General features: G+C 37.5%; 1 protein-coding gene across 18 annotated transcripts in view; it reads right to left on the bottom strand.

Annotated features, from left to right (window-relative positions):
* FGF14 (fibroblast growth factor 14) overlaps window positions 1-25,569 on the bottom strand; it is a 683,901-nt gene that overhangs the window by 459,255 nt on the left and 199,077 nt on the right. For 3 of the 18 annotated variants that reach the window (XM_025364151.1, XM_025364154.1, XM_025364152.1), the window contains exon 2: window positions 14,204-14,530. The exons of 14 other annotated variants lie outside the window; for them this stretch is intronic. In XM_025364151.1, the coding sequence (XP_025219936.1) occupies window positions 14,204-14,207 (4 nt within the window). In that variant the 5' untranslated portion in view covers window positions 14,208-14,530. The remainder of the gene's footprint in view (window positions 1-14,203; window positions 14,531-25,569) is intronic. One more of the 18 variants, XM_025364160.1, reaches the window with a different exon arrangement.

Here is a 25,569-nt window from a genome sequence, read left to right on the forward strand (position 1 = left end):
AAATTTGTGGTGTGTGTATATATATATATATACACACACCACAAATTTTAAATTTTAAATTATACTTACCACCATAATTTAAACTCAAATGCAAATATTTTATCTATTCACTTTTGTAATCATGGAGATCTATACATCCAGTGGGGAACCTGATATTGTACAAACAGTAAGCAGTGATGAGGAAGAGATACTAAGTAGATCAGGGAATAAGGACATTAAAAATGTAAAAAGAAAAATGAAGGAATGAAAACTAAAAGTAATGTCAAGTGTGGTCTGCAGAACGGGATTCAGTCATGCAGCCCATGGCAGTAGCACAGCCACGTACCAAATAGCAGAGAAGTGGAGTCGTAACAGGAAGTCCCCACTCTTTCTTTGGCTTCCTGCAGCAAGTGGTAAAGAAATTGATGAGTACCATGAAAAATCATCCAGTTTTTCCCAAGAATCAGGGCTATCCCAGTGTCAGCAGAGCATGGCCCGATCTCTGCCTCTACCACCACCTCCAATGCTCCATACCAGAAATGGCCCCAGACCTGACCCCCTCTTCAGCTGCTTTGTTCACTCCTGGTTCATGTGTTTCCATCGTAAACTGGGGTCTCTAAGCTACTTAATCACTTGCTTAATGGTTTGGGGACTACACACTCTTCTGTCAGCCCTAGGCCTACACATTCCTTAACAGATACGTGCAGGAGTACAGGGTACCTTTTACCACCATCACCAATAATCACAATAAACAAACAGGTGAATAACACTTATATAATGCTTACTATGCATCAGGCACTCTCCAAAACACTTTATACTTAGGTACTGCTTTTATGCACATTTCAAAGAAGTAAATTGAGACAGTGGTTAAGTGATCTGTTGTGAAGTAGCAGGTCCCAAATTTAAACGCCTGTATGTTGGCTCCAAAGACCACATTCTTTATCACTATTCTATGCTAAAGCTCATAAATGAAGACTTAATAATAAATCTTTAAAACTCCAAATACATAACTAAAGTTTGAAGTATATAATTTTTCCATCAAGAAAGCCTCTTAAATAGGATTAAGCGAACCCTAGCTCTTCCATCCCTTTCCAAAAAATCTTTACGGTTGGTCAGCTTCTTTATATTATATGAATTCTAAAATATATTTGCCAGAGAAACACAATCATATCTATAAATATGATTACTCCTCATTCCTACCAAACCACTTAACCATCCCAACTAGATACCCCACTAACTTCATGTCTTACTGCTAATGCAAAAAAAAATCTAATGCATTTCTGGCAAACAGAGAGTTTCTGTGGAAATCAATGGAGAGAAAGGTTAACACTGACTTCTAAGGCAAGACTATAGACTAGCCAGTTAAATGTCACAGATATAATTTCCTTATTTGAAAGACACATCATATAAAATTGATGATGATTTTCTGTTGACAGTATGAATGTTAATCATTAGGACTATTTTCTATCATTTCCATGCTATAATTCTGTTCAAATGTTGAAATTTGTAATACCAAGTAAGAGAAGCTACTTTCATTATTTTTTACTTTTTTTGAGACAGTCTCACTCTGCCACCTGGGCTGGATTGCAGTGGTGCAATCTCAGCTCACTACAACCTTTGCCTCCTGGGTTCAAGCGATTCTCCTCCCTCAGCCTCCCAAGTAGCTAGCATTACAGGTGCCTGCCACCATGCCCAGCACAGTTTTGTATTTTTAGTAGAGACATGGTTTCACCATGTTGGCCAGGCTGGTTTTGAACTCCTGACTTCCAGTGAATCCTCCTGCTTAGCCTCCTGAAGTGTGGGGATTACAGGCATGAGCCACCTCACCTGGCCAAGAGAAGCTATTTTAGATTTTAAAAATGTGCTTTCACCAATTAACTGGTGTTTTCCTAAGCGAGAAGCCTAGTAATATCATTCTGTATTAGTAATTGCCTGGGAAGAATGTATATGCTCTATGAAACTCTGTGGCTAGGTTGTACATATTACCCTGGAGAAATACACACAGGTAGTTGGATAGTAGCATTTCTTTGAAATAAATCAAGGATATATATTGTGAGTCCTAAATCTGGCAAACCTTATTCACATTACCCAAACATGTTTGTTTTATCATGTGGTTCACTCCCATGTATGTATTCCAGCCCAACTGGGATTAATTCCTAATATATTTTAAAAATCATGTTTACATTATAGTAAATGGTATTTCTGGTAACATTCTAATAGGTTTTGGCCTAAATAAGATTTTGTTTGGAGGAAGAATCAGCCAACTACAGTCTGCCAGCCAAATCTAGCTCACTACCTGTTTTTCTTTGACTCATAATTGAGAATAATTTTTCCAGATTTGTAATCAGTTTGATGATAAAGAATGCTAATTTTGAATCTCAATTAAACAGAATGTTGTTTCAAAAAAAAAGAAAAGAAAAAGTTTAAAAGATTTTCAGTGCTCTTATTATTAAATGCAGTAGGCAGAATAACAGTCTCCAAAGACGTCCATGCCCTAATCCCCAGAGCCCATGATTATGTTACCTGACATGGTAAAAGGAATTCGGCAGATGTGATTAAGGTTATGGATTATTATGGGTTGGACCATGTCCCCTACAGAGATATCTTGAAGTCCTAATCCCTGATACCCATGAATGTGCCTTTATTTGGAAAAAGAGGTTTTGTAGATGTTATCAAGTTAAGATGAGGTCATCAAGGTAAGCCCTAATCCAATATAACTGATGGCTTATAAGAAGAGGAGAAGAGACAGAGGCACAGGAGGAGAGGAGGCCTTGTGCTAATGGAAGCAGAGATTGAAGCAATGCAGCTGCAAATCAGAAAATGCCAAGGATTGATGGACATAGCTCTTCCATCCCTTTTCAAAAAAGTCTTTATGGTTGATCAGCTTCCTTATATTACATGAATTCTAAATTATATTTGCATATATGCTATATGAAACTCTGTTGCTAGGTTGTACATATTACACTGGACCCATAGTAGTCCATAACCTTAATCATATCTGCCAAATCCCTTTTACCATGTCAGGTAATGTATTCACAGGTTCTGGGGATTAGGGCATGGACGTCTTTGGAGACCATTATTCTGCCAACTGCATCTATGCAAGAAAGAAGAAGAAAAGGAAGGATCCTACTCAGAACCTCAGAGGGAGCGTAGCCCTGCTGAAACCTTGATTTCTGATTTTTATAGTCCAGAACTGTGAAAAAGTTTTAAAATAATTGCCGTTTTTTTCAGCCACTCATTTTATAGTACTTTGTTACGGCAGCCCTGGAAAACTAACTCCTGGATCCTGCATAGTGAAATTTATCCTGAGTTATCCAGGCAGGCTCAGTGTAATCACATGGATCCTTAAAACTGGAGAGCTTTTCCAGACTGTAGTAGAGAGAGAAATGTGGCAACAGAAGCAGGTTTACAGAGACGCTACATTCCCGGCCTTGAATATGAATATGATTCCTGGCTTTGAATATGAAGGAAAGAGCCATACGCCAAAGAATGCAGGCAACCTCTGACATCTGGCAAGGCAAGACAGCAGACTCTACCTCAGAGCCTCTGGAGGAGCAGAGCCCTGCAGACACCTTAATTTTAGCCCAGTGAGAACTGTGTTGAACTTTTGACCTCTGGAACTGTACCATAATATCATCAATTTTTTTTATGTAAGCTACCAAGTCTCTGATAATATGTTATGGCTGCAATAGAAAACTAATACAAGAGATTTGTATTACAAAATCTTTTCTTTATTATTATTAATATTATTTTATACTTTAATTTTGTTGAAAGTTGTGAAAATTTGTTTTCTCTTTTGTTAGGTAAGTGCCTACGTAATGTGTTTGATTTTGCATCTTGGCCCATAAGGCCTAAAATATTTACTATTTGGTTCTTTACAAAATTTGTTGACCTCTGGTTTTGAGTGTTAGCAAATTTCTAGTTTGTTAAAAGGAAAATACTTAATGTAGCTCTTCCATTTATAAATACTGCATTTCTTGCCAAATGGTTTATTGAAGTTCAGATTAGAGAAGTAGATCGATTATAAAGATTTGTATAGTTGTAGTTCTCAAAAAGAATTAAAAGAAACATATCCATTCTTCCTATGACTGTACTCATGCATCTAAAACCTTCATTTGTGAAGCCTGTGATGTGCCACCATAGTGCAATGGGGACAGCAAGTGCATGTTAAGTATGAGGTCAGAATGAGATATTAGACAACCTGGAACAAAGGGGAGTGTTGACTAAATTTCCGGAATACAAGCAAGCCCACTCATCCCAGAGAGATGGACGGGACACTGCCTGGCTGCAGGCAGGTAGCTTCATAGCACTGGCACTATGGAGCACTATATAAAAAACACATTTGATAGGAATGTGCAAGACTGGAAAAATAAATATTTTCCTATAAAAAAAAAGACTCACCTATAATATGTTCAGAATTCATTCCCCTAAGGACATTTTTAGAATTCAAAATTTCTATTATATTATCAGTAAAGTTAAATTAATCATCTTTTCTATGAGTTCAAAATACATTCATCTTAATCACACCACTAGCAGTTTGGTAGCCTCATTTTGAAGAACGGAAAGTTAAGAGAGCATAAATCAATCGCTAAAGAAAGACAAAGTCATTACAAAGCAGGATAAGTACTGCCAGATTGTCCCTGCTGTATAGACTAGTTAACCCTGCTTTTACATGAGAGAAACAGGTAGCTTAATGAAAAGCATCTTTCATTCAGTAATAACAAATAGTTGTTAAGTGTCCACCATACGCTGGGAATAAGAACCCCAGACTTACCCCTGTTCCTCAATGAACTCAGTCATTTGCTGTCAGAACGGAAAGTGCATTTAACCTTTGCTCCCATCCCATGTGAGTCAACCTATGGGTCACATTAGCATAGAACAGGCACAAGCTAAGATTTCCCTACCCACTGCCAGATTGGCAAAGAAATATAGCAGAGAGGCCATGTGAGACTTGGGAATCAGACAAACCTAGATTCAAACACTCTCTCCTTATTCGCTATGTAATGGCAGGAAAATAGTCTAAGATGTGGGACACAGTTCCCTAGGGCTCGGATGTAAAATAAGAACCATCGCGTCTCCCTTGCAGTGTTGCTGTGAGGACTGACTAGGAACCACACAGATGCTCACCCACTTGACTCATCATACAGGGTGCTGGGTACATTTTAACCATGAATATTCTTCCAGAAAGTAAAGTAAATATTAAGAAATACAATGAATGGAACATTCGGCCTTCTTTGCACATTCTGCAGGAGTCTTTCGAAATCACTGAGTCCCTGTCACTCAGGGGACTTGGTAATGGAGCCCCTGCTGTACTCACAGACACACAGTCATGAGTAAGAGGAGGTGGGGACGGGACATCAGACAACCTGGAACAAAGGCCAGTACTGACTTCTGTTTCCAGGTTAACATGCAAGCCTACTAATCCCAGGATACTACTGGATTATCAAAACATTTACACTGAGGAGAGAATATCATCACAAGGAAGGGTGCATGGAAGAAAGGTGGGAGTGGTCAGTAAAAAGAAGGAGGGGGAGACAATAAAGACAGGCAGGAGGCTTAGACACCCATATTACTCAGTCACTCAGTATCCTAGGGAGGGACTTATGAATCTATCTAGACTCACATGGATAGTGAGGGATTGATCATGCTCATTCCAGCTCTAAATGTCTTTAATTTTCATGATTCTATTTTCCTGAAGTAGAGTGGTGATGAATGATAATGGAGAGGTAAGAAGATGAGTTGGACAATTTTCAAAAGAAGAACAGAAATGACTAGTAAATACAAGCAGTAACAGTTCAACTTTTTAAATAATGCAAATTAAATCAATGTGACGCAGCATTTGCCTGTCAAGTGAAAGAAATTAACAAGAATATCCGTGTAGATGAGGGCACCATGAAATACATGCACTCTGACGTTGTGGATAGGGGTGTAGGTTGGTATGAAAGTTTGGGAAGAAATTTGGTAATGTTCATCAAAATAATTCAGAGTATTCATCTTTTTTGGCCTACTAATTCTTCTTAGAAACTACCATAAGCCAAAATGCCCACAAAAGTTATGCACAGACATGCAGCATTTATAGTAACAGTGAGAAATTGGACATCACTCAAGTATTCAATATTAGGTAGAAGCTTAAATAAGACAGAATATATCAATATGGTAGAATATTTTGTTACCATTAAAAATAAAAGCTTTTTAATAATATTGGGAAATTTAATAACATTAAAAAGGTCAAGTAAAGAAAGCATATGTTCTCAGGTAACCTAAAAGTGTAGTTTTAAAAATACACAAAGAAATTACTACTGCTGGAATAATGAACACATTTCCTAATTCTTCATATTTTTCCAAATTCTTTATAAAGCACATGCCTCATCTTTAAGCTCAGAAAGAACATAAAGCTAAGATAATCATCATAATAAGAAAAGACAAAAGATAAAAAGGAATTGTTCTCATCCATTTTCTTTCATAGTTCTGAGGCCTTATGTTCATAAGAAGAAAGGTAACAGGAAAACAATATTTTTATTTATACTATATTGATTTTGGAAAGGCCACGAGACAATGGAAAGAGAAATTAGGAAATGGTGACATAAATTCTTAAAGATGGAGCCTTATTTTCTTCTTCTATTACTTGATTTTTACATTTTAATCCATGTTAAAAGACCTGTTTTATATTTCCGTGTTTTATCTAAAACTTTTCTGGCAGTCAGCAGAAATATAGACATATTCCATACTCACAGTAATAAACTATATCAGATACAGGATGAGAAATGTATCTCTTAAAGTTCTCCATATGACTTAATATTACACCTTCTCTAGATAAATTTGTCTATCAGGAAGTTAGCTTAAATTTAATTTAGAGGAGGTACATGATATAGTGAAAGGAGCCCAAGGCTTGAAGTTGAAATACTGTATTTGGAGCTCAATCCACCCGATTTATGACTGACACAATTCACTCAGTCCCTTGGCTCACAAATCTGTCATGTGTGGAGCTGAGATGACATCATCTTCACAGCATTACTGCGATGATATGAGATAATACACGTGGAAGTGAGTGCGACGTTGTGAAGTCACTGTTTAACCCTTTCACACTAAAGGAGGAAAAAGGGCTTTGATAGGGCCTCTTCATGCTATTAATATGCTGTATTTATTCAAATGAAAATAATAATAATAATAAAAGTACATTTAATAGATTTGGTGACCCAGTCTGGACAAAGTTCATTGCCTGGGCACATTTCCTTGAGTGCAGCTCAAAAATTTACCAGCATTAACATCATGTGATTTTTTTCCAGGTAAAAAAAAAATAGAGATATATTATTTGATAACTAAAGATGATAGTTTACAAACCAGAAAGCAGTCACTCTAATAATAAATGGAATATTGCCACTTATAAGCTCAGTATTTCCCTAGGTAACAGAAATATTTTCTCTAAGACAGCTTATTGGGGTCAACAGATTAGAACTTATATGTACTTCAAAATCGAATGGTATAGTTTTTGTTTCTTTTCAAACTTAGTAATGTAAAGACCACTTTTAAAGGAAAAAGATCTCACTGACTTCCAATGTTGACAAATTATTTTTATAACAATATTACTAAATGCCACTAGGTATAATCTGCCTGCCTTATCCTCATGGTTCTATTACAACAACTATAAAACTAAAAATTAATTTATACATTAAAAGCAACCAAAATATTTAAAGTAGTGTGAAAATCAGTAACATTGATGTGAATAAACACATTATTTCACTGAAAGTAAGTTATAATTCTCAATGTGAATATGATCGTATACATGCACACATAAAGTTTGACATGTCTATACATATAATTTTCCTCAACATTTTTGTCTATTCCAACTTTTTTAAAATCAGTGGTATGATACATGTTTAACATATATTTAGTGCACATATGGAGAACATAAGAGCAATGCCTGAGTTATATGTTTAGTGCACATAGGAAACACATGCAAGCATACATCTGAGTTTTACATACAGTGCACATATAAAGCATGTACACACACCTGAGTTATATAAATAGTGCACATATGCAATCAATGCAGGCACACACCTGAGTTATACATGTAGTACACATACAGGCTCACACATGAGTTACATACACAGCGCACATAGGAAACACAGACACACATCAGAGTTACATACATAATCCATGGAAAACACACAGACACACACCTGAGTTATATATGTGGTGCACATATGGAGCACAAATAGGCACATGCCTCAATTATTTAGGTAGAGTACATATGGGAGACACACAAGCAAAGACTTGGTTACATATGGAGGACAAATCTAGCCTTTTCCCATTAACTCAAGATAAATAAATAGCACTGTCTCCGTCTAATCAGATTATTAATTCATCAAAAGTGTGCTACAAAAATTGCCTGATCTACTGCATTAGGAGTCCCAGATAACCCAGACATGCACAGATTACTTTTTTAGGGCTATAATCAAATTATAAAATGAATTATTTTCTTCGAGAATACACAGGCACAGGGAAAATGTTCATATACTCTTGTTTGAGAAACTCTGCTATTGATAACATGACCTATGTCCAAAAATTTAAAAAAGTTTTTTATAAAATAGAATCTTAGAATTCCTGATTTGAATAGAACTTGGAGGGCACCAGAGTTCGGCTGGATCTGACTTATTGATTTATGTTGCTAACTCAGGGCAACAGCATCCATAACAGCCTCCAACGGTTGGGAGCTCTGGCATTTAATTTAATCTAGTCTCCATCATTGCCCTTCATCTTCTCCTCATTGCTGCTGCTTCTCCTCTCTTTTCCACCTTCATGCCCTGTCCTTGCTCTTCTTAAGAACCATGCACATTTGAGGACAGACAAAACAGACATACCATGAAACAGATTTGTTTTCAGTCTGAAAGCCCATAAAACAGCACCTCTGTGGAAGGAAAGCCATAGTTACAGTTGGTTGTGTAGCTGGAAATTCTGAGTTCCCCTGCAAACATTCAAGACTGGGCCCTTTTCCACTATCAATGACAGAACAAATAGACCCCCAGGTCTGCTCACCTGCACAGTTCACACAGAAAGTAATGGGTATTCCACATATAATGGGTAAATGATTTGACATTTTGCATTACATATATAGCTATGGTCTGCATAAGGACAGTCGAAAGAGAAGTAGACACCTAAGAAGCTGATTTATTGAATTTCAGCAATTCATTCAATTTAACAAATATTTATAGAGTGCTTATTTTCTGGAAAATACTGAAGATTTTTTATTTTTCTCTTTACAGCAATTGTGAAATAAAAGAACCAGATACCTAGGCTCCAACTTAAATATCCATCTCCTTTATTTAAAACATATATTGGCCAGCCATCATGAAGTACCAGGTGTTCTGTTGGGGTCAGTGAGAGATTAGAGGCCAAAAAAATGTTTCTGGATTAAAAGACTAGAACACATGTTATGAATAACATAAAAATTTAGACTGGGAAAAGACAATTTCAACAGATAATGACAGAGAGAGACAACAAAGACAAGTAAAGTGAAAGCAATAATAGCATTATGGCTACGAACAAGAATATGAACAAGTGGAAAGATCTGAGTTTAAGTTTCAGGTTACTTCAATTATCTATGTGACCTTGGGAAATTATTTAACCTCTCCAAGCTGTAATTTCCTCTTTTGTGCCAGCAGGCTAAATAGAAGTACTTAACACATTCTTTCTTTCGCCTTGTTTTTGTTTTGATAATTAAATGAGATAAAGCACAATATCTGGCAGAGGGCTAGTGCTAAGTAAAGGCTATGTATTTTCATTATAATTACTACTTTCTATATATTGGTGCCAGAAATAGCATAAGAAAATGAGCCAGGTGCAGTGGCTCACTTCTGGAATCCCAGCACTTTGGGAGGCTGAGGCAGGTGGATCGCTTGAGGCCAGAAGTTCGAGACAGCCTGGCCAACATGGTGAAACCCCCTTCTCAACCAAAAATACAAAAATTACCTGGGCATGGTGGCACATGGCTGTAATCCCAACTAATGGGGAGGCTGAGGCAGGACGGTCGCTTGAACCTGGGAGGCAGAGGTTGCAATGAGCTGAGACTGCACCACTGCACTCCAGCCTGAGTGACAGAGGGAGAGACAGACGGACAGACAGAAAGAAAAAGAAAGAAAAGAAAAGAAAAGAAAGAAAGAAAGAAAGAAAGAAAGAAAGAAAGAAAGAAAGAAAGAAAGAAAGAAAGAAAGAAAGAAAGAAAGAAAGAGAGAGAGAGAGAGAGAGAGGGAGGGAGGGAGGGAGGGAGGAAGGAAGGGGAAAGAAGGAGTAAGAGAGGAAGAAAGAGAGAGAGAGATTGAGAGAGACAGAGTGAGAGAGAGAACAGAGACAAGAAACAGGACCTTACTCTGGAAATGGTGAGAATTCCCATTTGGTTAAAAGACTAGATCATAGAAGAAAAGTAGAGGCTGATAGGTTTGAAAAGTTGGTTTTAGTCAAATTGAAAAACAGCTGAGATACAGGGTTTAATGGGTAGATAGTAAGAAAATCTTTGAAACATTTTGAACAGAGCAGTGATAAAATCAGAGGTACACTTTAGGAAAATAACTAAGGATGGCAGGATAAAGTGAAGAGAGGAAAAATCAGAACATTTTATGAAAAGAATTCCACTTAACCAATTAAGAATTAAGAAGTAAAATGGGAATTAGAGTGTTGATATGAAAAAGAACTGAACTTGAAAGAGATATTATGCAGGTAGAATCCCTTACAATATTTAGGAGCACCTTTAAATTCAAAGAGTTTGAATAAAATAGGTCTCACAGGAAGAGCAAAAGTCATGCCATAAGCCCAATCAGTGCTGTAATAATGACCCTTAATATCTACTCAGTGCCAGACACGTTGTATTACTACATTTTGCATTACTATAGTGGAACATCTGAGACTGGGTAATGTATAACCAAAAGAGTTTTATTTGGCTCATGGTTCTGCAGGTTATGCAAGTATGGCACCAGCATCTTCTTGGCTTCTGGTGAGGCCTCAGGAAGCTTACAATCATGGTGGAAGGCATAGGGGGAGCCCACAGATCACATGGCAGAGGGAGCAAGACAGCAGGGAGGAGGTGCCAGGCTCTTTTAAACAACCAGCTCTTGAGTGAACTAATAGAGTGGGAACTCAACACCAAAAAGATGGCAGCAAGCCATTCATGAGGAATGTGCTCCTATGACCCAGACATCTCCCAATAGACACCTCCAACATTGGAGGCCACATTTCAACATGAGATGTTGAGGGGACACACATCCAAAACATATCACATGTTATGTGTCATTTTTAGATTCCTTTTAAGGCTGGTCATCCAATGGATTTCACATCCTCACACAACCCAACCAAAAAACAGAAAAAAAGAAACTTCCTCTAGTTGTTTCCAGCAATCTTTCCTCATACCTCGCTGGTTTGAATTGGTTACATTTCCATTCCTGAACTAATAACTGTGATCAGGGGATTGTCATACGCTTTAGGACATACGTTTTGTTTACCTGAATCAACTTTTGTGTTTATAATAATGAAACTATATTAATGTGGTTAGAACAATGATTCTCAGTCTGAGGCAATTTTGTCCAGCAGGGGACATTTGGTAATGTCTGGAAAACTTTTGGTTGTCACAACTGCAACAGTGTTACTGGCTTCTAATTGGTAGAGTCCAGGGATATTGTTAAAGATCCTACAATGCCCAACACAGAAGTATTGGACCCAAAATGTCAATAGTGTTCAGAGTGAGAATGTTGGCTTTGAACAATTAGGGGTCATCCCTGGATCTGAGTGTGAGATCAGCTCCAAATCCCACCTTACATTAATAGATAAGGATAAAACCAATGTTAGAGAGACAACAAAAAGTCAAAATAATATACTGAACAAAAATTAATTGAGTTGGGGTGTGGGGACATTGCAAGAATGCTGCAGTGAAAGGCTTCCAAATATCTGCTCCTCCATGATGGCAATGAAAACAGTAAATCAACATTTTAGGAACATTTTAAGACTCTTTATTAAAGAAAAAATAGCTGAATCTCAATGAGAACAGTGACCTTTCTGGTGTTTTAAGTTGCCCTACTCCCATCCTCTCTTCTCAGCTCCACAATAGCTGTGAAAACCAACAGCTTGGTAAATACAATAGCAGTGATAAGTATAGCCATAAAAACAAAACAAAACAAAACAAAACAAAACAAAACAAAAAAAATAGCAGCCTACCAACCAAAGGAGAGGGAAAAACAGTTTTGAAGCTCCTCAGAAGTGCCCTTACCAGTTGTTATTATTTGACCTGACTGGTAGTTAATGGAAACCTCTACTAGCAGGGCTTGTCTTTACTTGACTGGACTTAGAGATCACTCCTTGTAAACAACCTTTCCCCAGGACATCTGTCAAAAACCATCCGTGGTAATTGTTTAATATCATAGCTACCTGAGGCATCTATAAAATTTGAGCAAACAAGAAGCTGACCAAAACCTTACATGGAAAATGTGGTGAATGAATTGTCCATAGGGTCTGTCTGCTTGGGCTGCCATAACAAAATACCAGAGACTGATCACTTGAACAGCATAAATTTATTTTCTCACAGTCCTGGAGGCTAGAATGGTCCAGCGTGATGAAGTTCTTGTAAAGCCTCTTTTCCAGGTTTCTTTCTCACCGTGTGCTCATTTGGTTCACATGCACAGAGACAGGAGCAACATCGCTGGTATCTCTTCTTTCAAGGGCACTAATCCCATCATGAGTTCCCATTCACATGATCTCATCTAACCTTATTTATCCACCCAAAAACTTCATCTCTGAATACCATCATATTAACATGTAACTTTGAGTGGCACACATATATTCAGTTCATACATTCTGCCCTGGACCCCCAAGATGTCCTTCTCACATGCAAAATACATTAATTTTATCCCAACAGTCTCAAAAGTCTTAACAGATTCCAGCATCAATTCTAAAGTACAAAGTCTCAGCTAAATAGTATCTAAATCAAACATAAGTAAGCCTTATCACAAAAATCAAAATTGTTCTCCAGCTGTAAACCTGTAAAACCGTACAAGTTATGTGCTTCCAAATTACAACAGATAGTGGAATAGGCATGAGATAGCCATTCCCATTCCAAAAGGAAAAATTAAGAAAGAAGGAATAAGAGACAGGCCGCAAGAACATCTAAAACCAACCAAAGCAAATTCCATTAGCTCTTAAGGCTCAAGATATCTTTTTTTCATTTTGTGCCATTTATTCTAGACCTACAGGGATAGTGGATCCTGCCTCCAGGCTTTTACACAGCCCTGCCCCCAAGGCTTTAGTCAGAGGCCATATGGCCTATTGAAACTGAGGCAATGTTCCCACCCTTTGCCACAAAGGATACTGACCTGATGATCTCTGAATTGCCTTTGTGGTCACTACTTCGTTTTCTTGAAAAGCACAAAGTTACAGCCAAATAGCTCTCTGGTCTGGTCTTGTAGGCTCTAAAAGTCTGACAGCCTTTACTTCACCTCATTTGTTTCTGACTGCTTAGTTCAAATTGACAGTGTTTTTGCTTGTATAATTGATCTCTATTCTTGGCCTCTTCTGAGATGGCTAATTCAGTCCATGAGTCATTACCATTATCTCTTTATCAAATAATTGTTCAACCACACCCTTCCTGTTGTCTTCACAATAAGCTTTTTTATTTTTTTGCAATATAGATAGGCTGAAAACTTTCCAAATCTTCAACTCTGGTTCCTTTTTGCTTAACAATTTCTTCTTCAACTTCTGTCTCTCCTTTCACATTTTACCATAAATAGGAAGAAGCAAGCCGCTCCTTCAACACTTGCTTAGATATCTCCTTAGCTAATTATCCAATTTTATCGCTTGCAAAATCCAAAGTCTTACCTAAATATTATCTAATTTTGTTTGTCAAAAATATCAATTTCACAAAACACTGGAACACAGTTAATCCAAGTGCTATGTCACTTTATGAAAGGATCACCTTTCTTCCATTTTCCAGTAATTTTTTTCCTCATTTGCATTTGAGAACTCAACAGAATGGCCTTTAACATTCATATTGATATCAACATTCTTTTCATGATTATTTATGTATTCTCTGGAAAGATAGATAATTCTCCTTAGCTATTTTCTTTTCTTTCTGCGCCCTCACTCCAACTGCCTTTAACAAATACTTCACTGCAATTTTGGCTTTTTCTAGCACACATCTCAAAATTTTTCCATCCTCTATCCATTGCCCACTTCTAAAGCCACTTACACATGTTGAGGCATTTGTTGCACCAGCACCCCACTTCCTGGCACCCAAATTTGTGTTAGTCTTCTTGGGCTTCCATAACAAATTACCATAGACTAGGTGGTTTTAGCAACAGAAACTTATTTTCTCACAGTCCTGGAGGGTAGAATTATGAGACAAGCATGCCAGCAGCACACTTGGTCAGGTTCTCGTGGAAGCTCTCCTTCTCTCTGTGCTCTGGCATGGCCTTTCTTTGGAGCATGCGTGTGGAAAGAGAAGCAAGCTCTCTGGTGTCTTCTTATTGGGGCACTCATCTCATCATGAGGGATCCAGTCATATGATCTCATCTAACTGTAATTACAACATATACATTTTGAGAGAACACAGATATTCAGTAAACAATAAGGACTTTGAAAAGCTCCAACATGTTTCTGAGAATCTAGAAGGCCACATACATGTGCAGGAAGTTGAGACACCTGAAAAGGTCTTAATTTTTTAACTCTTGCTGACCTTGAGTATCTGGGCAAGAGGAAATTAATGGTAACAGAGTTTTCAACTGCCTACCAGTAAATTGAAGGCATGCACCTAACATACATGGAACTATCCAGGAAAGACTAGGAGAGTTGCTAGTTCAAGATATTAAGGAAATGCATGTTTATTCATTAGCTGACAATTATGTTAACCAGTTACTACACATGAAAAACTATAGAGTTCTTACAGGAAAGTCATGAAACAAACAAAGAACAACAATAACAAACAGAAACAATAGCAAACTGTGAAGAATGGGATCTGGTTTCCAGAGTTGCTATATTACATGATCTAAAATATTCAGTTTCAAAAAAATCATGATACATGTAAACAAACAGGGGAATATGGCCCCAAAACAAGGGGAAAAATCAGTCATGAATTTTTGTACCTGAAAAAGTCCATGCATTAGAATTCCTAGTCAAAAATTTGAAATAATAACTTTAAATTATAATTTAAAGTCATTATAATTATTTTCAAAGACTAAAAGTAAACCATGAATACAAATTTAAAGAAAAACATGAGAATGATATATCAGCAAATAGATAACATCAACTTAAAATATAAATTATTTTAAAAATTGAAATTCTAGAGCTCTAAGATACAATAACTGAAATAAAAAATTTGCTATGGAGCCCTTTTCTATGTTACAAAATTAGCCAACTTTTATTGAGAGCTTAAAACATATTAAAATACATATTGAATACATATTAAAATGTATTGTAAATGCTTTTTTTTTTTTTTTAAATTTAATTTTAAGTTCTGGGATACATGTGCAGGATGCACAGGTTTGTTACACAGGTAAATATGTGCCATGGTGGTTTGCTACACATATCAACCCATCACCTAGGTATTAAGCCCCACATGCATTAGCTATTTATCCTGATACTCTCCCTCCGACTGCCCCCCGACAGGTCCCAGTCCTGCCAGGGAGTGTGCTGTTCCCCTGCTAGGGAGAATTAATTGCAAATTTTACGTGGCAGAATAAAGAATCAGTGAACTTGAATATAGGTCAATTGAGACTATCTAGTCTGTGGAATGAAAAGAAAAAATAATGAAGAAAACTGAACAAAGTCTTCGATGTCCCTGTGATGCTATCAAGTGTAACAATAGCCACATAATGAAAATGAAAACTTTAGAAGGGAAGTAAAAGAGAAAAACTAGAAAAAATATTTGAGGAAACAATGGCCAAAATTTTCAAAACTTCATTTGAAAATTAGTAAACTGTACATAAAAGAAACTCAGAATGTATGTAAGATCAACTAAAATCATCCATGCCCAGACACATCATAAACAAATTGTTGTCAACAGTAAAAGATAAAAAGAGAATCTTGAACACAGTAATAGAGAAGTGGCTCATCACATACAGGGGTCCTTGATAAGAGGAACAATTGATTTCTTATCAGAAACTATGGTTTCCGGAAGGCAATGGGGTGACATACTCCAAGTACTGAAAGAAAAATACTGTCAAACAAGAATTCTATAATTTCAAAACTATTCTTCAAAAATGAAAAAAAAGTTAAGACATTGCCATATAAACAAACTGAAATAATTTGTCACTCATAAACCTACTCTATAAGAAATGCTAAACAGAGTTGTTCAGTCTGCAAAGAAAGGACAATAGACAATAAATAAAATCCACATGAAGAAATATTAACAGCACCAGTAGACATAACAATATAAATAAGCATAAGAAATAGTATTAATATACTCTTGGTTTGTAATTTTTGCCCTGTTTATTTAAAAGGTAACTATACAAATCAACAAATATAAAATGGTGCTGATAGACTTATAATCTGTAAATATTTCTTCTTATAATGTATAAGAGCACAAAGAAAGGGGAAAAAGTAGAGCTATGTAGCAGCAAAATTTTGTATACCACTGACATTAAATTGGTATTGATCTAAACTAAATTGTTAAGATACTAGTTATAATCCTCAGAGCAACAATTAAGAAAAGAATGTAAAAATACAATTCAAGAAATATTAACATTAAGGGAATTAAAATATCATACTAGAAAACATCTATTTAGCATAAAAGAAGAAAATCATGGAAAAAGAGAGACACAAACAAAAAAAGACATATAGAACACATGTGCCTGGACAACATGGTGAAACCCCATCTGTACAAAATTACAAAAATTAGTTGAGCATGGTGGCTAATTGGAGGCTGATGCTGGAGGATCCCTTAAGCCCAGGAAGCAGAGGTTGCAGTGAGCCAAGATCACACCACTGCATACAAGCCTGGGTGGCACAGTGAGACCCTGTCTCGAAAAAAAAAAAACCCAAATCAAAACAACCATAAAAAAAAACCCATATGTGGCAAAATGGCAGATGTAAAGCTTACTTTATCAGTAATTATATTAACACAGAACATTACATTTGGATAATGATTTTTCTGATTAAATTTGTTGCAGACAGACAGAAGACAGAATTAGATCAGTATTGAGATTACAAAGTGGCATTAGCAACAAGCAAGGAATTGAATCCACAAATGTCTCTTTGGAGAGAGGAAGCAGGATGTATGTGTCACCTCTTAATAGATTCATTAGGATAAACTAAACAGCATGTTCAAAAAGTTTATAGGATTGGCAAATAATGTTTTGGTGAAGTCATTAGAAACCATACAATGGCTATTATGATGATAATTTACAGCCGTGACAATCGTCTAGACAAGAGCATTAAGACATTACTGGTTCCAATTTTAATTTGAAACAAAGCTAACCGTATCATATTAAGTGCCCTGGTCTTGTGGCCTCCAGCCACTGGGTGAAAATGTTAAACTCATTTGCTATTTTTCCCAGAACAGCTGACAGAAGTAGGCAGGGGTAGGAGAAAGGAATGAGTCAATTGTAAAGAAATTTGGATTCGAGCAAAAAAGCCTCAGGAAAGAAAAAAATATCCTTCCTGCTGCAGCAATGTTATCCCAACAGTGGGGTTCTCCCTTTGCCTGGTACTAAAGGACATCTTATAAACAGCCTCTGGTAAAGAAAAATGTAGTGGTTTATCTTTTTTGAAATTTTATTTTATTTTTCATTGACCAATAATAATTGTATTTATTTAAAGCATACAAGGTGATGTTTTGATATATGTTCACAATGTGGAATGATTAAATCAGACTAATTAACAAATTCATCACCTCACATATAATTTTTGTGGCAAAAACATGTCAAATCTACTCTTTTAGCAATTACGAAATACGTAATGCATTAGTATTTATTATAATCACCATTTTGTGTGGAAGATCACTAAAGGTTACTGTTCCTGTCTACCAGAAACTTTGTACCGTTTGATCAACATCTACCCTTTTCCATTCATCCCCCTCCGTCAGGCCCTTTTCAGAGATAAATCACTGGTGGAGACTAGAATGACTGTTACCAGTGGTTTATTTTTGAAAAGAGTCCACACCTGTGTCCAGATTTTGGGTTTTTTTCCTGCTCTTACAATGTAAACTTAAAGCAAGATGGACTCTAGTGGTCTCAATGATAAGGAGAGAAATTAGAAAGGAAAGACCTATTTCTGTGAGTAGTATCTGCTAGGATGGGTTCTCAGGACACAGTTATAGGCATTCCACTGTAAGAACAGGTATTCATTTACATTTGATGAATGTACAAATCAACCACACTTAGTTTTCCTATTGAGGTTTTATTATACTCTCTGTAAGCCAATGACTTCTTCACATTTCTCCTTTTGGTCCTTCTAAAGTGTATATCAAGTCAAAGTATGAGGGGGTGCATTTCAGAATCATGAGTAGGAAACAATTTCAAGACCCAGAGCCTAACCCCTTTACCAGCACCAAGTGCTACTGCCCTAGACCCAGGGGTACACTGGAGGGTATCTTGGCCTGAAAAGTACAAATTGAGCTCTAGGTGGGGCTCTTGCTTTTCCTGAGACCTTGGCCAAGTCACTCAACTTTCCTGACTCTGTTTCTTTACCTTAAAAAGGAGGAAGATGAACTGGTTGAGCTCTCTTGCATCTTTAAAATTCGGCGATTTTAGATGCCCCTATCATATAAAATAAATCTCTCAATTCCTTTAAAATAAATATATTTACGCATAATTATATATTTATACATAATAAAGCCATAAATACAAATATCAATATATTTACACATATATATAGATACATATTGATATCCTCTATATGTAATTATATATACATAGGGAGCATAACACACATATAGATATACATATGCTATATAAATAAAATATATTATGATAAAAGTGTTTTGAAGCAGTCTCCCAACAGCCCATCCTAAGTAGTTTTAGATCATTACACAATTATTTCAGGGTCTCAGAATCAAAACACAGAAAAGCCTCATGGTACCCGGTAGCCCACTCCTGGTTTGAGGTGATATTATTCAACGAGAAACCTCTAACTAGAGGGCAACCAATATTTTGAAACATGCTGTCTGAGTAGAAATAGCCTCAGAAATGACGGCGAAGCAACAACCGTTTATTCTTTCACTCTCTAGCCATGGTCCTCTTCTAACTGGACACTGACTCTTTCCTCCTCTCCCAGCTTTCTCCTTCCCCTGCCCGCCCTGGCACAGAGTAGTCGTCTGTGTCCAGAGTTGACTCTGGAATTCCCTTCCAATGTGCTGTTTCTGTACCTCACCTCTTAGAGGTAGATGTTGCAGTGGCAGCCTCAAACAGGGATGCATTTTAGGCACCATCAGAAGCCACGACACAGTGCTAGGCAAGAATCAGAGGAATAAAACACGATCTCCTGGAGCTGACGGTCCAGTTGTCTCAACTGGAAAGGGAAGTTAGACCACAGTGGTATGCAAAGTGTATTCCCACTAGAATTCTCAGACAAATGAATGCACACCGATGCAAAATATAACACATTAATTTTAACTGTAGCCCTCTAGAGAGGATGATCTAGCCATTGAGTAAAGATTTCAGGCAGGTGGACCTTTCTGTTTCCACTGAAACTATACTCTATTGGCAGTCGCCTAGTCTTAAAATTGCCTTTAGGAAGCCATAGGAGACTGAATTGGAAAATGCAGCCAGGCAACTTATGGGAAAATTGAGCAGAGTGTCCTTCTGAGTAAGGAGACGGGGTGTGGTAAAGTCAGTCCTTCTAAAGACCAGAGAAAATTTCTGTTCAAGCTGATAAACTCTGTATCCTTTTGGACTTTGTAAATACTGCACTTGGAATTGACTATCATTTAAATATAGAAATTAAAATCTGCCAAAGTTATTTGATTAGTCAAAAGCTTTAAAGATTCATTAAAATATCAACCCTGTGGGATGAGGGGAGCCTCCCCGCTTATTCAATGCATCCCTCATGTGGTATCTCTGACATGGCTTATAGACATCCTCAGCTGTTCCAAAGGGATCAAATGTTTATGTTCCTGGAACAAACGGAAAGTACTTACTCCTCACTCTTTGTCAAACTCTAAAAATACCACTGCCTCAGTGAAACCCCCAATTATCCTTATGTCTAAATGTCACAATGATGATGAAGGTCTTGAAGTTTACGAGGAACTGGCTTAAGCTGATATAAATCAGAACCTGAAACACTATTATTTCACTATTACAAATAAAGTTTGTAAAGATGTGTAGGTGGTTCTTAGTTTTATTACCTTTGCTGTGAGTCACTAATATTGCTTCATAGTGGAAATTGTCCATTGAAACTAAAATAATTCTTGTCCACAGAGAAGGCTGGTATTGGCTGCTTTTTAGTTAAGACAGTGTAGAGCCTTGATTTAATAGAGCGTTTGTCTTTCTTCTGAGGAATTAAAACATGTTCATACAATATATTATCTTTTTATATCTTTCCTTCTACCACTTTATCTGTAATACTAGTATAACTAGCTAACATTTAATGAATGATTTCTAAATGCTAGGTGGTGAGTGAAAGTGGCTTTCTATGGATTATTTATCTTCAGAACAACCCCATGAGGCAGGTACTTTTGTGACTTGATGAAGTTAAACAACTTGATTGGGTAGCAAACCAAGTTAGTCGTGGAGCTAGAAACCCAATCTTTGACACTGGACTACATGAATTAATTACAAAGTCTTTCCAATGGGTCCGTCTATCCAGCCTCTTCTTTTTCATATTTTCCCATAGGCGTTTTCTGTTTGGAGAGTACAAAAGTCCTCTAACCCACCTCTCTGACCCCATGCTGTAACCCACTCCACAGCCAGTCTACACCCTAATCTCATGCCCTACAATATATTCACTCATGCAATCCAATCCTTCAGAAAAATCAAAACTCACACATCCTTCACATTCACAATTTCTTCTTTCTCAGTGTGCCACATGTCAGACTTTACAGCGTGTTTCTCTCCCTATCTGAGACCCCTTCTTCTTCTGTACCTCAAGCCCACTTCCTCTAAGCAAGCTTTCCATAGCACTTACTGGGCACATTACACTTCGGGGATGCACCCTTGTCCTGAATTAAGAAAATAATGTATGCTGCAACAGAAAGATCACAGGGCTTAGAATCCTGTTTTACTTGCAATTTTACTTAATATCATGTAGCTTCAGTGTCGTCATCTGTGATGTGGAATCATTACTATCTGCCGCATAGGGTTGCTAATAGGGATTAAATGAAATTGTGAATGCACACATGTATATGCACACATACAAATATATGTATATATTTATATGCATATACTTTCATATATGTAGAATTTCATTTAATCCTTATGTTATATTTATGCATGAACATATGTGCATTTATATACACATATATAAAATTTTGAAGACCCACATATAATAAATTTGAAAACTATAAAATGCTCTAAAGCGGTAAACAATCATTACGGTTGCTAAACTGGTTTATTATGTATGTATATTTTGCTTCCTCAACTACATTTTTTATTCCTAAAGGACAGCAATTCTTTTCATTTATATCTTTCTCTTTCCCAGATTCTAGCACAGTGCTATATACCATAAAAAATGCTCCCCAAATACGTAAGAATATTCCCAATACCTCTAGGGAGAAATCATGATTCCCATGTTCTGTGTTAGAAAAACGTCAAGGCAAGAAAGTGGCCAGCCAACCAGCCATTGGCAAATGCAGATCTTCTAATTCCAATTTGAGGGGCTTTTTTTGTTTTGTTTTTTGTTTTTTTTCAACCAGGCTGTTCTGTCTGTCAGCTTTTTCCTTAATAAATCGGACTTCATTTTTACTAATGACAGTCAGAGACTGTACTTACCATTTGTGGGCAGCACCAAGTAGGTGGAGTGTCAACTTCATTTGAAGGGTGTCATTGTAATGAAAAAACACCCTGACAACTTGAAGATGTGGGCAGATATAAACAACAGCATTGAGGCAGTGGCTCATGCCTGTAATCCCAGCTCTTTGGGAGAATGAGGCGGGTGGATCACGAGGTCAGGAGATTGAAACCATCCTGGCTAACATGGTGAAACCCTGTCTATACTAAAACTACAAAAAAAAAATTAGCTGGGCATGGTGGAGGGCACCTGTAGTCCCAGCTACTCGGGAGGCTGGGGCAGGAGAATGGCATGAACCCAGGAGGCGGAGCTTGCTTGAGCTGAGATCGCACCACTGCACTTCAGCCAGGGTGACAGAGTGAAGACTCCATCTCAAAAAAAAAAAAAAAAAAAAGTCTTCTTTATCAAAAGTCTCCTTCGAACAGTTTGAAATGAGAATGCTAAAATGTAAGATCTAGTGGGCGATCTCCTCAAACTACTTCACATTACTTAGTTTCCTTTGAATCCACCTCTACTTTAGGATTCCCCTACATGACAAGTGAAGACAACATGCAGAAAGCTGCAGGAGAATAATAAAGGTGCCAAGGGGTTTGTAAAATCTATCAGTGAACATGTAGAGTTCACAGGAAAAGAGAAAGAGAAATGCCCTTAGTGTACAAAGGAAAGCAGCTACCATTTGTTTTCAAATCCCTCCAAAATGATTATAAATTCCCTAAGAATAGGGATTGGCTGAAAAAATTCTCTAAGGTGTGATTCACAAATTTAATTCTTCTGTTGTTTCACTGAAAATCATTTCCAGGGCAGATAATGAAATCTCTTTTGAACACATGCATTTGATTCTTTAGCAAGATTTTAGAGGATGCAGAACCTTACTTAGATGGTCCAGAGGTTGAATGATGAGCTACTGAGCATGATGTATAAGACAAGGTGAAGAAGATAGCAGAGGGAAATATTTGGAAAAAAATATTAATCTGGCACTGTTGTGATCCTGAAGCTGAAGAGAATACTGAGGGACAAATTTCCTCTGGAGAGAGGCAGGGATTGAAAACTAAAGAATAATGCTTCCCTATTTCTGTTATTGGGGGATGGACAATACGACCAGAAGGACAATGTACCTCCCTGATGTGGTTTGGATCTGTGTTCCTTCCCAGATCTCATGTTGGATTATAATCCCCAGTGTTGGAAGTGGGGCCTGGTAGGAGGTGATAGGATCATGAATGGTTTAGCACCATCTTCCCTTGGTACTGTGTAGTGAGTGAGCTCCCATGGGATCTGGTTGTTTAAAAGTGTGTGGCACCTCCCCCAATCTCTCTTACTCCTGCTCCTGCCATGTGAAGTGCTGGCTCCCCCTTTGCCTTCGCCATGATTGTAAGTTCCCTGAGGCCTCCCCAGAAGCAGATGCTGCCATGCTTCCTGTACAGCCTGCGAAACCATAAGCCAGTTAAACCTCTTTTGTTTATAAGTTATCCAGTCTTCGGTGTTTCTTTACAGCAATGCAAAAATGGACTGATAGACTCCCATAAGCCAGGCCCCAAGAAAGATTATCATGCTCGGGGAACAGTCAGTTAGTGCCAAGGGCCTATAAGGAGGCAGCCATTGATGAGAAGTGATATGGAAGTTGGTAACACTAGTTCTCATTCCCCTGCACAACAAGGAGACCCATGAGCAGGAAGCAAGGTTATGATACGACAGAGAGAGAAGGTGATAAGTGAGGGTGATGGCCAGGGCAGAAGGAGGAATTACAGAACATTTTGAATCACCACTAGCCTGTTCATATTACACAGAAAACATTCGGTTTGTGCCAGATGATATCCTGCTGCACTGCGGGAAAAATCCTTTGCAGTTGTTTCACAGAATTAAACTTTCTCATCTTAGCAGTATGGTTGTTGCTACCTTTTGAAGCCTCATAATGAGAACATTCTCATCTTAGAAAAGGTCTGACCTAGTGTGCTAGAGTTATTGTTTTTCACTTTTTATTCCAAACCTTCAAAAGCATTTGCAGAGAAGTGCTATCCCTACATACTAGAAAATTTGGTAAAATATCCTTTTCTGAGTTCCATGGCATTATTCTGACCACCAGCAAGAAAAGGGCTCAGACTTAGAATACTGCAGTACTACTGTGCTTTTAATGCCCCATCCAAAACTCTCAAAGAAGTGGAGAATGGGCAAATGAGCCCACAAGCCTCGATACTGGTGCTCAGGAGGCAGTGCTCTCCAAATCTTCAGTCTTAGTGTAGATAACTAATAACCAGATCAGGATTTATCTAAGTCCCTCCAAGGCAGAGATAGGCATGGAAGACAGGAAACCCTATTCCAGCAGCATTATGAAGAGCCACAGCCACCATCATGGAAAGCACAGAGCAAATTCTACTCCAGTTCAATGTTTTATTACAGTATATGTTTTTCTTTGTTTTGATAGCAGTATATTTGTCTTCTTAATTATGTTTTATTTATGTAAATACTGTAATAAATTAGTTTGCATCTCCCAAGTGCATATCAACAACTAATTAAATGTCAGTCCCTCAAAAGACAAAAGAGAATCTGCTTTGTAAATACATAGTCATAAATCTCTTGAACTAAGTGATGTATATGAAGACTTTTGTTATAATTTTATAAGAAAGAATAAAATCCTGAATAACCCTAGAAAGATATTAGAGCAACTATAGAACTATTGCCTCTGGGGAGAGGCACAGGGTGGCCCAAGAACAGGCATGCACAGAGCCTTTTCCCTAGGATCCTCTAGTTCTAATTTAGTACAATGCATCTACGCCCTCTTTGAAAGTATATTACATAATTTCTTGATTTTATTACAAAATGAGACCAATAAGAATACATTAGTGAAATGTAATTATGTTTTATTATATTTAAAATCTAGAATATTCTCTGGAAAACTTTTATTAAGGGAAAATACAATTTTATTGAAACAGTGAATTTTAAACATTGTTCCACTTTGCTTTTAAGTGTACTTCCTGAAGTCTAATTTTTTATTATGGAATAAAGTTACAATCCTCATTTTTTTTCTTCCAATTAACACACGTTTTGACACCAATTTGCATTAGGACAAATACAATTTAATGTAATGAGACCATGCACCCCTTTCCCCATTAAAGTTGGACTGTATGATTGGAAACAACCGCTAATTAAAGCCTAATTGCTACCTTCTGTGCCCTGTTCACTTAATTAGATAAGTGGCTTCTGACAGAACAACTAGTTTATGCTCAGTGGGAAAGAGTATATGACCAGGTGCTGTAGATGGCCAAGGTCTCCATTCTTGCAGAACAACATGGATTTTAAGTTTCTGCTCCAATTAAAACTTGCAGTTACCGGCCGGGCGCGGTGGCTCACGCCTGTAATCCCAGCACTTTGGGAGGCCGAGGCGGGCGGATCACAAGGTCAGGAGTTCGAGACCACGGTGAAACCCCGTCTCTACTAAAAATACAAAAAAATTAGCCGGGCGCAGTGGCGGGCGCCTGTAGTCCCAGCTACTTGGGAGGCTGAGGCAGGAGAATGGCAGGAACCCGGGAGGCGGAGCTTGCAGTGAGCCGAGATCGCGCCACTGCACTCCAGCCAGGGGAACAGAGCGAGACTCCGTCTCAAAAAAACAAACAAACAAAAAAAAAAAACTTGCAGTTACCACAGTGGAAATTGAATTCATGGCAACAATATCCAAAATTG

Source organism: Theropithecus gelada, chromosome 17 (genome assembly GCF_003255815.1).
Source record: "Theropithecus gelada isolate Dixy chromosome 17, Tgel_1.0, whole genome shotgun sequence".
Taxonomy (NCBI): domain Eukaryota; kingdom Metazoa; phylum Chordata; class Mammalia; order Primates; family Cercopithecidae; genus Theropithecus; species Theropithecus gelada.